This window comes from Acanthaster planci, linkage group LG06 (genome assembly GCF_054643075.1).
Source record: "Acanthaster planci isolate LZ-2023a linkage group LG06, COTS_SCS, whole genome shotgun sequence".
NCBI lineage: Eukaryota > Metazoa > Echinodermata > Asteroidea > Valvatida > Acanthasteridae > Acanthaster > Acanthaster planci.
In genome coordinates, this window is record NC_141782.1 from 7925337 (window position 1) to 7941857 (window position 16521).

General features: G+C 41.6%; 1 protein-coding gene across 1 annotated transcript; it reads left to right on the top strand.

The window, feature by feature from the left end:
• Positions 1-6374: 6374 nt before the first annotated feature.
• On the top strand, positions 6375-16385 carry LOC110980018 (NFX1-type zinc finger-containing protein 1-like). Its single transcript, XM_087137661.1, has one exon. It carries the CDS (start codon positions 6420-6422, stop codon positions 12507-12509), a length of 6090 nt encoding a protein of 2029 aa, XP_086993787.1. The 5' UTR covers positions 6375-6419; the 3' UTR covers positions 12510-16385.
• Positions 16386-16521: the final 136 nt, after the last annotated feature.

Below are 16521 nucleotides of genomic sequence, written 5' to 3' on the forward strand. Positions count from 1 at the left end.
GAGGTAAAAGTTAATTAAGATTAAACATTAAAATGTCAAAGTTCTGGGCAATCAAATCGATTTAAAGCAAAAGGAATACACATCAAAAGATTAAACACACGGATATAAGAACTGAAATAGAATAAAGAAAAACTAACTATTGAATATATGGAACTATGGTAAAAACTAGATAAAGGTGAATCAAGTCAAATGATTGAAACTTATCAAGTAATAAATCACAGAAGAATGTTACAAATTCAAAGACTTAACTTGCACAAGAGGGAAATATCCCTCTCTTCACTTTAGTCAAGGGAATGTGATTATTCAATGTATGCTAGAAGAAATATATCATAAAAACTTAAGTAAAATAATATTATACAAGTAATCCTAGGAATCACGTCTTCCTAAATTAAGTTTTACTTAATTTAGACAAGTCGCCAGAGATCTTTTACATGGAAATGGTAAACTTCCAAATCAATGGAAACTCATACAGCAAGTTAAATTCATTCAGTATTCTGGGACTAGGAAGTCAGAATGTTTGGACGGATCGTGGAAGATATCGCAAAAGAAATGGTGTTTGTATCTGGAAACAACAGAACCTTAAACAGATATCAACATGGATAGAACTTCTAAAATAGACTTTGGCTTAAATTAAGACGTGCACATTCTTTTACTCTTTCAAAGCATTCTCAGCCAAAATTACAATGACTACAATTCAGAAACGCAATATGATATTGACCTATGACGACTTGGTCTAAGCGTTGAAGAATAGACACTTCAATCTAGGCATAAAAGTAAGACAAAAGTATCATCAAACTCACCTAGAGCAGGACAGGGACGAATATGTAATTGTGGCAGGTTCAATGCAAGGAGAGATCACAGAGACAACAGAACAGTCTCTGTGGAGTCCAGTAGCCAAGTGGAGTGAAGGGTCACTGGCCACTGAATTTATCTGCTCCTCCTCAAGGACTCTTGTGGTTGGTTGCAAGTTCTGCTACCAACCTGCCCACACGCGCTGCCAAGCAACCCACACATTTCTAAGAAACTGCATGACCTAACTCTGGGGGAGTTAGAATTTCAAAAAAATGGGGGGCACAAAATTCATCCTATTACATATGTTTTTTTGTACACTGACGAAGACGCACTGTATGCTTCTTGAGGATATGACTTGTAGGAGCGATAAAACTACCAAACACTGCATTCGATAGCTTTGCATGCAATGTTATCAACTTTAAATCGCATTGCGAGCCTTTAAGCTGCACTGACTAGCTATGTGATAGCGCCCTCTTTTGATACTGGGTACAGGTGGTTGTATCTGTGGTGCAGCCTGAGTGGGCGGCAACCTGACGGTACACTCCTCCAACACCTATTGATATATTTATTCCAAAGGTTTTATTTGAGGTCTGCAAAAAAGTAGGTTTTTGCTTGGCTATAACAACAATCTACTCCAAAATGTGAATTAAAGGGAAGCAATTACCTTCAGAACTGTCTAAATTAGGGTGATCTCAAATTGAAGATTTTTTCATTTTTGTTGACCATTAGAAAAACAAAAGCAGGAAGAGCTGACAAATATTTAATTTTTTTATTATAGATGTTTATCTAAACCATATTTTTAAGCAAGTTTGGTGACTGTCAACCCTGCACTAATTACGTTATGGTCTGACACGTAAATGACTCTTTTTCTCCAAAGAGCTGAAACATGTTTTTCTAATGCCTAGATATCTGCAGTGAATTATTGCACATCATCGATTTTTATTTCCTCGTATAGAGGAGAATAAGCTCTTTCTTTTGACGTATAATTTGATAATAAGCGTGGCTGTAATTATACGCTAAATATGCCTTGAAATAACTCCCCAGAAATTACCCTTTTTGCTGAAAATTACCAGTGTCCCCTCACTCGGCCACTGTGGTATTACAGATCGAGTTACCCCACCTGGTGATATCGTGCCGGCTGGGGATCAAATAGCCAACATTTGAACTGAAAGTGCTGACCCCACCTTGTAAGTCAAGCACTGCAACAGTCATTATTTCAATTCACAGCCCGTCTCATTTTCTGAGTCACGTATTTGTTTTGGTTACGTCACGAGGCACCCGACCAATCACGTAAGACCTTCCGGTGCCCAACACCCCAGTCAACGGAGAATTAAGTAGACCGGGACGGCACACTTCCATCCTAACGGACTCGTCTCTAGCCGCTCAGAGACCTTCCAGTATATGCCGTCCGCTGCACGGACATATAAACGTTTATGTTTGACTGTCACACCTTGAGGAGGAGGGCGCCCCTCCCTCGTTGGAGGGGTGTGACGTCACAATGAAAACTGGATAGGACATCGCGCATTGTTTGTGCACAATATTAGTCAAAATCATGGTTATGGAGAGAACCTTTTTCTTCTGGGACGGCGGATAAACCCTTGGCCTCCCTCGCGGAAACAAGTAAAAATAAACAGAAAATGCAATCATATATTGAATAAATTTATTGAAAACCGACATGTGACATACAGAAGTGTGAGAATCTTTTATGTGAGCACAAAATGAGCGTAGCTATAACTGAACAGCCAAACTAATTTTCTGCCGTGTTTACCACAGACACTAATAAATCAAATTTAAATAAAAGGGTCACAAATTGACCCGATTTCATTTAATAACTACTTTCCAAATAAAATCAGTGTTAACTGAGAACAAATAATTTGACAAATATAATGAAGTTTTTTCTTACATTTATTACATTGTCTTTGAACTTCCCTGCTTGTTACGTCATTCAACGAAAACGCAACCTCTCTGCATTTCGATTCATTGGTTTTATCTCTGCCTTGAAGAATTCTGCCATATCACATCGTCTGTCACTCAGTTTGAGTTCAATATAATATGAGATTTCATTCTTGGAATTTTTCCGGTGGAATCTGGGCGGAATGAAGAACAAATTAATCATACATTTTTTGAAACCACTTTTGCCAATATGTAATATTTCAGATGGTCCCAACTTTGACATAGTGAAGGCCACGCTCATATACTAAGCCTGATATGCTAAATAGACTGGCATACAATATAAATTCAAGCATTATGAAGTACAAGGCATGCAGGAACTTTCTGTAGGTGCTACTCGCATGTTAAAAACTGTTCCTTCTTACAAACATGATTTACCATCGACCTCCGGCAATTTAACTGCTGTGCATACCTCAGCCATTATTCTTCCCAAATTCATCCATTCCAGATGCAGAATTCAGTTTTTCTTCGAAGTGTGACAACTGACGTACAATAACCTTAACCAGTTTTTTAAAATCTCAGTTTGAAAGTGCACGCAACAGAGTTCGCAACTCTTGTTGTTTACCAGGGCCTATTGATCTCCATTATCCGGTTCGTAAGTGACTTCGTCAAAGGCGGACGCACCACGATATGTAGGCTCCTATTGGACGATCGCTGAAAGTGCGCGTTAACTTCCGGTTCCATGGTTCCATGTAAACGGCGATCAATGCATGTAACTCTATGTGCAGTACATGTGCAGTGGGCGTGGTTTAAATTGAAGTGACGTCACAATTTACGAACCGGATAAAGACTAGATAGGATCCATTGATCTCCATTATATAATGGAGATCAATGATAGGACCGTAGACATCGCGTCCAACACGCGTCCCGCGTATGTGTATTTTCAGGAGGATTGCGAATTTTGCTGTGTACACTTTCAAACGGAGATACTAGTTTTTTATATTTTCATGAAAACATTATATTGAACTGACGTTTATATAATACCGGGCTGTAGAGTGCGGTGATGGCCGGGCCCACGACCCACCCAACTGTTTTTTCTTCCATAAAAAGACAGAAAATTTTATATGCTTTCAGTTTTTTCCCCCGTTAACTTTTTTCTTGCAAAAACACACTCGGTTCTGCCGTCTCGTTATGTCCTCCTCGGACGATAACAGCATTGCTGCAAACCACACTGCATCTGCTTCCCGAATGCCGGACAAAAAACAGTTTTCGCAAAATGCTTCAGTGCTGTTGATGTCTTTGACAACATTTTTCTCATCACAGGGGTGAGAAGAAACCTACTGATCATCAGTGTCGCTGTCAGAAAACACACCAATGATGAGACGGGTTGGCTCAGCTGGGATCGGAGCCCTACATCACTCAGTACATGCTACAGCAGCAAACAGTCGTAGGTATTCCGACTCCCAAGTATTGTGTAACAGCTACAGACATAAGGTTGCACGACACCAAATATGTGCCTAGCCTATAGACGACAGTAAAAAAAAAAATCGGACCGAAATAGCGCTGCCTGTTAACTCTCGTGAAGAGGCTGTCCTTCGTTTTTTTCACTGGAAGTTCAAGATTATGGCCAGAAGATCACTTTTCGTTTCAATTTTATTGGGGTTAGCCACGAAAATGGTTTATTCGTCTTTCCCCGAAGATACCCCCAAATTAGCGATAAAACTAAATGCTCAAATCTGAATGTAGCTGCCCGCCTCTATCAAAAAATAGGCCTGCAATTCTTGGCTCAATTTTTGTGAAAGAAACACCCTTAACTGGAAACTATCAGTCCCAAATGCGGGATTTAGAGAAATATTCCTATGATCCCTCCTGATTATGACCTGTCTTATTGTAAAATTCCCGTCAGATCAAAACATATTCATGAACTCGCGCGCAGAAATACAATGATTTGGTGGGATGCATCCATAAACGCATAGACCGCTAGATCCTACTCAAAACTACAAGGGCTTTGATCTACGTGGCACCCGACTAAAATCAAACCATGGGCAAATGCGGCCAGCGTTTAACAATAGCGCGCCACCAAGAGTTTGCAACACGTTGGCCAATCATAGTGCGCGAAATCTGTCGACCAAACGCGCGTTGTGTTTGACAAACGCGTTGCAAACTCTTGGTGGCGCACTATTGTGAATCGCCCGTTTTCACCACTGATCTAAGAGATCAGTGAAATTCACCCCTTGGTATAGGGACTTTACACATAGTTGAAGAATTCCAGCCATGAAATTCTATGAAGCCATTTTTCGATTGTGAAAAAATCCTCTGTTTACTTAATATGGCCGATGCAGATTCAAAACGGCTGCGGTTGCAACATTTGAAAAAAAGAGTAAAAATATACATACATGCATTCTTAGTGTGTCACGCGCAATTCGAACTTAACGCGCTGACATTCATCGTTTCGCCCACTGCTTGCCCACGATATATTATTCGCGCAAGCCTGGTGGTCTATGCGTTTAAATGTCTGCGATCACAACAATATAGTCAATGGCGTAGCTAAGATTTTATTTGTGGTGGGGGGGGCACAGAGGGGAGCACCTGATTTCAGTGGTGCGATTTTCGGGGAGCAAGCTTTTATAAGCCTTGTTCAATATCCATTCACCTGTTTTTTTTTTTAGTGGGGGCACGTGCTCCCCAGGCCCCCCTTCACTACTTCACTACATACAGCTATGGTCACATAGAGTTTTTCTATTCTTCCGATATCTATGTATGGTCACAACTTCAAAGAATGGCAACATAAACAGACGACTGTGTTCATTTTTAGTCCGCCGTGCATTCAATTGTACAGTTTTTGAAACAGTATAAGACCTTGTCTCTGTAATACATATGGTATATTCTACGTCATAAGTCATACTATAGAAAAATGACCTTCATCGTTGAACTACATCTTTAGAGATGTGTAACTATCTGGACCATAAAATGTTTTCTTTCCTAAAGGAAATGAATCATGTTGGTTGGCTCTTTCAACCTCCTTTTTCATTCAAACTAAATGCACCAGTCTCACTGATCGATTTCTTTTGGGGAGCGTAAGAAAACAGGGCCTTTACGGAGTAAAAGAAAAGTGTATACTTTAACAATTTGTTGTTGGTACGATAAAAATAGAAACTGTTACAAAGGTAAAAACAGATTTGAAAGAGGGTTGTTTGTCACATAATGAGCAACCCGTACCAATAGGGCGCCCTCACTAACGCTCACGCAACCCGATGTGCATCCACCACTGCCGTCGGCAAATACTGCACAGTACTTTCATCACAGAGAGCCTTCAGTGCTTCATACATAACAAGAAGGTGTGGCAAAAAATGGAGACAGCTCCCACCACTGAATTGACTGGACTGTGAAGAAAACGACGACCATGCTCTGCCCAAATAAGGCCACGATTATTTTATGTTTAAATAAGCCTCATTGTCTAGTTTACTTTGGTTGGACCCTATAAACCTAACTGCACAAAGTACAAGAAACGTTTTGAAGTCCTTTGTGTTGAGCCAGGGCAGCTAGTATGAGAAAATAAGAATAATGTGTAGATGTTGGACAAAAATATGCCTTGCAGTATAGGGGTCTTGGATAAGTCTTGAATCATCTTTTGCAAAGATGCAGCATCAAAAGCAGGTTAATCCCCATTTTTCAAATCTTTTGGCAGGAATCCGATCCTCTTAGTGCCAGTTGTGAAGAATCTTCGAACAGCCATCATGGATCGAAAAGAGCCCAGACAATCCGTGTTCAAACGGCTGGGTCCCTATTCAGCAGAAAACACCGAAACCATGCGCGATGTTGACTCATCTGGCAGCCCCACACGCCGTGAGTATTATACTGAAAGGGTCTGCCCCTTAGGTAGATCGAAGGAACGACGTTCATCCTCCTCAAGAAAAAGAAGTCACAAGGAACTAGAGGAAGGAGAAATAGATGATGACAATCAGATATTGACAGAGGGTTTGATAACCTCGAAAAGACATTGGAGTATATTCAAATTGAGGGAAGCCAGCTCCAAAGGGGGGCAGTCAGAAAGTCAAGGTTGGGATTCACGCGGCAATGACAACAGAGCTCAATTGGAACTCACAGTACACAGAGAAAGAGCTGTATACCTTGAACCCGCGGACGACAAACCTGGATGCTCATTCTGGAGTGAAGAAGGAAAGTGTAAGAGTAATGCTCAAAGCAACGACGGCCGAAGTGCTTCAAACCATCGCGGATATGAACTGAGGGGTAACAGCCACAAGGACAAATATTGCACTCCACTAAAAGATCGAGGAGGGAATTCACCCGACCCCTTCCCTGACAGATTAACGCCAAGAGATTATAAACATGATATTAAATCTCGTGAAAAAATCAGGGAGCAAACTCGCCGAGATTTGAGACAACTTGCATCCTTGGACACCGGTAGGAGGATCGCTGTATGGTTAGCCAGTCGCCCTAACTGCCTCGCAACAATACTTGAGATGGATGAAATGAATGAGGATGACATGGAAACGTGTCTTGGAATCCTTGCAAGAGCTTGCACTGGAAGCACATATTTTGAACACAATGTAAAATTGGTGTTAGATGCAGTTACTGACTCTCGTTTCTTGACGGAGTATCTGCCTCAACTGATCATGAAGATAAGATTTAATGATAAGATTGACGTAGTTAGGGATATTTGTACCTTGTGCTCTTCAATCCGTGAACACTCTCCGAGTCAAACGGTTCACGTAGCTTTGGTGGTCAGTCTGCTTTATGCTAACTACGACACACAAATGAAAAACCAGGGTGATTCATCAACTGAAGAAATGCTCAATCGAATCAGAGAGCTCAATGACAGTTGCAAAGTCACACTGCACGAAGTCCGGAACATGCAAAAACACAAAGCCGTTAATCTGTTTAGAAAGATGTCCGTTATGCCTGAGTTGGATGAGATACGTATCAACGTAGAGCCGGCTCTGAACCCAAATCTGAAGGAGGGAGCTTATGGAGGCGTCGACACTTACCTCGACACACAATTTCGTCTCCTTAGGGAGGATTTTGTGGCACCTTTGCGAGCTGCCATATGTTTTTTCAGCAAACAGCAGCGAGGAGAGTCCTCCCAGAAACGAGTGGATGACATCCGAGTGTATCGCGAAGTCCATGTATTGATGCCGGTCTGTGGACCTGAGGGCGTTTCATACACTATCAAGTTTAACATCAGTGGGTGGAATCCTCGTCGATTATCGAGCAAAAAGATCTTGTGCTACGGATCACTGGTGTGTCTGTCAGATGACAGTTTTAGAAGCGCTCGATTCGCCGTGGTCACAAAACGAGATTGTCTGTCCAGAGGAATTATCGACATTCAGTTTCAGGAACCTATTACTGATGTCGATGTGTATGATCTGGAATATGTCATGGTGGAATCTGAAGCCTTCTTTGAAGCGTATCGGCCTGTACTCAAAGGCCTCCAGCAAATCTCCAAGGAGACGCTACCTCTCCAGGTATACATCATTGAGGCTTCTAACCTCGTCTCAGAGCCTCAATATTTGAAGGACGACTCACAGGCCACGTATGATTTGACTCCTCTATTTAAACCAGTGTGTGCATACCAAGCACTCTATCGTCATGCAAGCATGCGTGTTCGACAAAGCATAGGTAATCCAACACCCCCTTCACATTTTCTAACGCATGCCCAAAGAGATCCTTTACAATCTCAGGAGAAAACAGAACAACCTGATGCATGTCAAACGGGGAAAATAAACCAAGAAGGAGGACAAGAAATCAGTCATAGCGATGTGGAAACACTGGATTATCCCTGTACAGCTAATCCTACTGAGATACCTCTGCTCATGTTTGAGAAATGGCCTGTCGAAAGTGCTACCTGTTTAGACGAGTCTCAGAGACGAGCTGTTTACTCAGCTCTGACACAAGAACTGGCTGTAATACAAGGTCCACCTGGAACGGGGAAAACCTATGTAGGACTGAAAATAATGGAAGTGCTTCTGAACAAGAAAAATCGCAAAGTGTGGTTGGGTACAGAGAACCGAGGACCCATACTCGTTGTGTGTTACACAAACCATGCGCTGGACCAGTTTCTTGAAGGAGTTGTTGAATTTGAGAAAGATGTTGTCCGCATTGGTAGCAGAAGCAGGAGTCAAAAGCTTGAGAAGTACAACCTTAAACTGGTAAAACGTACCAAGTTAATGACAATGGATGCCGTTGACCGGCATGATAAAATTATAGAAAATCGTTATCTCTCGGAACACAGGGAGGCGGTAAAGCGTACAATCGAAGATAAAGTAAAAGAAGCGTTCGCCTTTAATGAGATGGTTGTGGGATTCAAGACATTGGAGCGTTTTATGACACCTGTACATAAACGCAGCCTTCAGAGTCGGCCAGGTAACGATACTGCCATCATATCCCGCTGGCTTGAATTGGAAGAGTTCATGTTGACTTATTCACGATCTAAATTTGTCACAGAACCGGTTCGAGATAATTCTCCGAGAGTGACTCATTTGGAGGACGTAGAATCTGATGATGAAAGAATGTTAGACGAAGAACTGGACGGCACACCGAAGTTCACAAGGGAACCTATAGGGAGAAGGGTCACTGAATGCAAACAAGGGGAATTTATCCTGGAGAAGTTTAAGAATGCGTTTGAAATCGAAGAGGATAGTCCCAGTAAGAAGAACAGGCTTGAATTTTTAAAATTCATCGAGCATCACATGAGAAGCTCCGAAAAAATGTGCCAGAGTGAGGTTCTTGCCATCCACGATGTCTGGAATCTTCGCATTGAAGACAAATGGAGACTTTACAGGTACTGGGTTGATGCATATCGTGCCGACTGCTTAGCAGCAACTTCAAGTCCTGTAGAAGAGTACGACAGGTTAACGCCAGCCATCAAAGAGATTGACAACGACTTGGTGTTTCAGATCCTAAAAGACGTGAAAGTCATCGGTATGACCACCACTGGGGCTGCCAAGTGGCAGTCGGTGTTGCAGCGGGTCGGTCCCCGTATCATTGTGGTAGAGGAGGCCGCAGAGGTGATGGAGGCTCATGTTATTACCACACTAAGCCAACACTGCCAGCATTTGATCCTGATTGGGGATCACCAACAGCTTAAGCCCAACCCCACTGTGTACCGTCTGGCTAAACAGTACAACCTGGACATATCCCTTTTCGAACGACTGATCAACAACAACTTCCCCCGACAGACGCTTGCGCGACAGCACCGTATGCGGCCAGAGATCTCAGCGATAATGCGGAATCACTTCTACAAGGACCTACAGGATGATAACTCAGTGCTACGCATAGAGGACGTCCGTGGAGTATCCAGGAACATGTTTTTCATCAACCACGGGTTCAGTGAGGACAGCTGTGACGACGGGCTGAAAAGCCACTCGAGTAAGCATGAAGCTGACATGGTAGTTGCTCTTTGCAGGTACTTACTGCAACAAGGTTATTCGCCTTCGCAAGTAACGATCCTAACTGTATATACGGGTCAGCTGCTATCTATCAAGTCACTTCTGCGTGACGATTCAAAGCTCGACGATGTGCGCGTTTCGGTGGTAGACAATTACCAGGGGGAAGAGTGTGACATTATCTTGCTGTCTCTCGTTCGAAGCAACGAAGAGGGGGCCATTGGCTTCCTTCGCACACCCAATCGCATATGCGTAATGCTCTCGAGGGCCAAACTGGGGCTCTTCTGCATCGGGAATTTTGACCAGCTTGCATCTAAGAGTGAAATATGGAGAGCGATCACAAATGAAATGAAACAAAAACAGCTTCTCGGTGACAGTCTTGTCTTGGCCTGCTCTTCCCATCCCAATACTGAGACCAGAGTTTCCTGTGCTGCAGACTTCAAGAGGGTTCCTGATGGTGGGTGCACACGACCCTGTGAGTTCCGCTTACCTTGTGGCCACGTCTGTACAAGGTTATGCCATCCAGACGACCGATCGCATGAACGGTTTTTGTGTCGTAAATGGTGTGAAAGAGAACTATGCGAAGCCAAACACAGATGCCCACATTTGTGTTGGGAGGAGTGTCCAAGGAGCTGTGAACGCATTGTCACAAAGCAGCTTCCCAGATGCAGTCATTCTGCAAAAATGAAATGCTACGAAAATCCTGACTATATCGACTGTGTTGAGAAATGTGGCAAGAAACTTCCATGTGGTCACACCTGTCGAAGTACTTGCGGACTGCCGTGCGCTGAGAGACCGTGTACTGAGAAAGTGTTACGTACCAATTTGCCTTGCGGTCATCGAGGGTTAATGCCATGCTCTGATGGTGCTGACCAGTGTCCAGCCCTTTGCCTGAAGATTCTAGCTTGTGGCCACAAATGTCCCGGTAAATGTTCCTCGTGTCTTGGAGGAAGGCTCCATGTTTCTTGTCGACTGAAATGCGGTCGAATTCTTGTGTGTGGGCACAAGTGCAGGTCTCCGTGTTCCAGCAATTGCCCCCCATGTCAAGAAAAATGTGAAAATCGATGTATTCACAGCAGATGCCAGAAGAAATGCTGGGAACCCTGCATGCCGTGCCAGGAACCTTGCAAGTGGCAGTGCCGCCATTACAAGTGCGAGAAGAAATGCAGCGAGCCGTGCGATCGGCCGCCGTGTAATCGTCCGTGTCCAGAGCTGCTGCCGAAGTGCGGACATCAGTGCATTGGCATGTGTGGCGAACCTTGTCCCTCTTTATGCCGTGTCTGTCACAAGGAGAAGGTCACTGAGATCTTCTTTGGTTGTGAAGACGAAGATGGGACCTCTTTTGTAGAGTTGAGAGACTGCAATCACATCATTGAAGTGTCTGGTCTTGATCAGTGGATGAAGCAGACCGAGAATTTCTCCTTAGAGTCTGCAGATGAAAATGCTGGAGATACGCCGGATGAAGAGCCGCTCACCGTGTCCATTCAATTAAAGTCGTGTCCAAAATGTAAAACCCCTATCAGACGAAGTACACGTTACGGCACTCTCATCAACAGAATGTTGGAAGATATTGAAAGGGTCAAAGATCAAGTCATTGGAGATTCCGATGAATGTCCCGAGAAAAAGCGGGAGATCAGGTCGAAGTTGATTGAAGTAAAAAGAAGCTGTCTGTTCAAAGAATCCTTCGTCGAAACCATTACAAAACCTCTTAAATCCAATTCAGTGTCAATCTTCGACCTTAACCTACTTCTGAATCAAACCAATTTGGCAAATGAGATCGTGAAACTTGAAAAACAACTCAAAAGTGGTGGCGTAGTGGGTTCGATGAGTGGGTTCGATGAGTGGTACCGGCAGACCATGAAAAACATTGAACATGTTGCAGGTCGGCTGTTTAATCCATCGAGACCTTTTCGAGGCACTGAGCAGGAGTTGATTGATTTTCCGAACGAACTTAGACGTCTTCATCTCTGTGTCGAAGCTTGCGATATCGCACGTGCTGCTCCTAGTGATAATGAGGACTTACGAAACCAAATGGAAAAAGTCCGTAAACTGCTCTTCAGTGGCATGCTCTTGACTGAAGAAAGTGAACTGGAAACTAAGGAGCTGTTGCAGGAACTACGAAAAAGCATCGGTGGTTTGGGTGTCAGCGAGGAGACAAAGGTCATAATAGTCAAGGCGATAGGTCTGGCAAAGGGACACTGGTACAAATGCCCAAATGGGCACGTGTACGCCATTGGAGAATGTGGTGGAGCCATGCAGACGGCCAAATGCCCCGAGTGCCAAGCCGACATTGGGGGAGCACGGCACCAGTTAGCTACCGGGAACACCGTGGCTTCGGAGATGGATGGGGCGCAGTATCCAGCATGGTCGGAGCAGGCAAATCTTGCAAACTATGACCCGCAAAATTTACAGCTTGATTGACCGCATTGAAAGAATTTTGGATGGAGATATTCTTGGCCAAACCAGACCGTAAGGTACTATACAGTGTGGGCCTACAGACAGCATATCTTACGGTGAACGTTAATTCAAATAGTCGTATAAAACTCCGTACTTTTTACATTGTGAACAATATTCTTCATTTTAAGGACAAATTTAGCTTTAGAAAGACAAAATGACGACCACGACATCAACAACAATAAACGACACAATCTTGAACGTTTCACTGTTTAGACCCAAGGTTAGGATTGCAAGTCATTCTTTTTGTTGGAAAATTGATTTCAAATGTCCGGTGAAAGTTTCAGAACAAACCTTTATTCCTTAATGATTTACGCTTAAAACATTATGCCAATAATGGTATAAAGTCTCAATGGAGAGAACCGTACTTTTTAAAAACTTTTAACAATATTGAAGTTATCAGCTTTTGACGTCCCTTTTGCACGTCTCTCTCCAGCCAGTGGGACGCGAAACATGAAACCGTAACACACACATACCCAAAACGTGGCAGACAAAAAGAAGAGACCGATACGCCACATGGTCTATTGAAAACACTGTCTCTAAAGTTAAGTCTTTTTCTTTGGTGATAACTTTGTTACATGCGATTATTCTGCTTAAGGAAGCTTCTTTAAATGGGCCGATAACCCCAGATGGGACTTCCATGAAGTGGCTGCAAAATGACCGAGAGAATGATCTTCTGTGCATGTTCGATTGTCTTTTTGATCTATGATGGGAGTGTGCGGTTGCCAATAGATGCCCAAATAAGGCTATGGCTGCAACGTTCCCATTGTACTTCGTAGCTGATGCTAAACGTATATTGTGTTGGTTTCTTTTTGTATATACTGATGTAATATGTTAACTCCAATGTGAAACGTTTCATAAAAACATGATAGTGTAAGCTTATGTTGAGAATCGGAGTATCATTTTTCTTCATGTAGTCGATGTCGTTATTGTAAAGGTGTTCAGCTGAGATTATATCTAGGTAACTAGAAGAAAATATTGTTTCATCCGAAAAGGGAGAGTAAACTAAACACTTTCAATATATGGTATGGCGTTCTTTTATTCAGTAGTTTTGATTTTACTCTTGAATATTTCAAGGTGTAATTTGTTTATTTTGCATTGTTTGTAAATTTGTGAACTGTATTGTAAATATCAAATCCGCAACTGTTGGTCAACATTTTTCATGCCGTTTACAAATGTCATTATAATTGAATGAAGAAATGAGAGAAGCATCACGAATGAACACTCTGTCAGTCGGAAAAATGAAGTCAGCACACTGCATGTAAAGAACGTTCATTTGTACATAATCACAGTCTGTGTACTACAGTCATGTATTTGCAGTTTATGGTTAGAAACTTGATTTTGATTTGACTCAAAACCTCTGTTTGTCTCGAGGTGTATGTCATTGATAGTGGTTAAACTGCGGTACGTTTTGGAATTCTGGTATTATATATCCATTTAAAATATGCATTGGTTGGTTGCAGCATCATGATTGCAGATGGGTGAGCTTGAAAGGATGATTCACTGACACAATTCACAGTTTAGCCAATAGATGTTTAAATGAGACTATGGCTGCATCATTCACACCGTGTATTCATGCCAAACGTATGTTTTGTAAGTGTCTTTATGTATGTGCCGATGTAATTTGTTAACTCCAATTATGAAACATTTCATAAAAACGCAGCAGTAGGCCTAAGCTCATGTTGAGAATCTGAGAATCCTTTTTATTTCATGTAGTAGATGTTGTTATCGTAAAGATGCTCAGCTGAGATATACCAAGGTGAATAGGAGAAAATGTTGTGCCATCTGGAAAAGGAGAGTAAACCTAATATCTGCTTTTTAATATGATACGGCGACCTTCCATTTAGTAGTTTTGATTTTACACTTTGGCGAATACATAGTACATCTGGAATAAGCAGTAGATTTCGCGTGAACGTACGTTCAAACATAAAACACGTAAGTAAAAATACCGATAATAATATTACTAATTGGAGTTAAATTGAACTTGTATAATAGAAATTCGTAGGATGTAGACCAAGTGGGGTTTCGTGAATGATTTCAAACTCCTTCTGATTATAATTATTTCTTAGAAGTCGTATTTGAGAAACTCCTTCATCCCACTTGGGTATGTCTTGTTTCGTATTTGTATGTGCGTGGCTGCTAGTTCAGTGTGTTAGGTTTACAAATCACACGACTTCGCTGTAATCAACTTTGATTAGAATTTGCCATATTGTGTACTTACAGGAGTTAAGATTATTATCCAGTGTATGTTTACACCAATATTTTCTCGACTATCCAAAATATTTTTGTAGTCGCAGTCCTTTCCAGATATTATCTCTTGCACACTTATTGAACGAATTTGCATGGATGTCAATGACACACATGCCAGTGCAGTCCATTTAAGCATTTCCTAATTGCTACATTGTGATGCAACGACCACCTTGCGAATTTTGTTTTATATTGCTGAACCAGAAATGTTTCGCAAAAGATGAAGTTTGCCGTGACATTACGGAAGCTTGGTATGTAAAGAACATTAATTTGTACTTCATCACAGTTTGTGTACTTTTGTAGTTTATGGTTAGAAACATGATTTTGATTTCACTCAAAAATTAGGTTTGTCTCGAGATGTATGTCATTGATAGTGGTTAAACTGCGGTACGTTTTGGAATTCTGGGTATTATATATCCATTTAAAATATGCATTGGTTGGTTGCAGCATCATGATCGCAGATGGGTGGGCTTGAAATGGTGATTCACTGACACAATTCACAGTATAAACACAGTCTCATGGTATGGCGAACTGGGAACCTATCGCCAACCCTATTGCCAACAAATGACTTTCACGGTATTTCGGAATGATGCAACTCTAAGTCTGTTTTTTCTCTATTAAAATAGAGAAATATAATTTGTTGTTTTCTTAACATGTAGTGGTGGTGGTTTTGAATAGGGATGCTGTTTGACAAAATTGATATACAAGCTATTTGGAAGTGCTGTCATGTGAGTTGAATATACCCTTTCTTATATTAACAGTGTTTCCTTTTTACGTAAGTTTCTCTTTTTAATTTGTTTATTTTATTTTTTTCCCTGAGTGAAGATGAGGTTAATTATCAGTTACCATTGCCAGTGGAGTGTAAAATGTGCAGACCCCTTGACCCTGCGTTAGTCCAATAAGGTGAAACAGACAAAATTTCATTTCAGTACGTTTTATCATTCCTGTGAGTTGACAATGTCATTTATCAGGCTGAACAAAGTTTTGTTTCCGGTTACCTGACACCACCTACAGTTATGCAGAACTTATTCCTCTTTCTTTGAAAAAGTTGATGATTTAAAAGAAACTGACCCAATTTTTATTTATTAGTTTAGTATATTTTTCAAGCTGATTGATATAAAAAAAGTATCTGGCTCTTGGATCTTTGTACCTGCAATTGCCTTTTAAATCCAGACATTCTTTAACGTTAAACATCTGCCACCGTCACTAACTGTTACAATGAAATGGTTCCGTTTCACAAGATTAATTGACTATCACCCCAACCTAGTATGCCAGCTAAAAATTTAGACAGAGGGGAGAATTTTTTAACCATTTACCTACCCCCACCTTTAAATAATACAATAGAAAACACGTTTTGTTTGGCGTACTTTACTTGTACGAAGCTTTCTTTTCCCCCTAAGTATGCAATTCTGTGTTTAAACTAGTGGGCTAACCGTTCATCGATTCATTAAACGAAAATATAAAAATCATCATTACTGCAAGATTAATAGAAGAGAGATCGGGGAGATCCGTTTTTTTGTTGTCAATCATTTACGTGTTCGCCAGGTACTTTATTACAATGAAAATAAACCCAGAAAATGGCTCCACATGCAGTCATTACACTGTGTTTTTCTTGCTACTGTTCCGAGATTATTTGTTTGGAGTGCCCTGAATGATATTTGCAGTGTTTGTATGAAAGAATACCTTTAAACACTTATAGAGCAATGTTTTCGCGACATAGGACCAGTGGTGG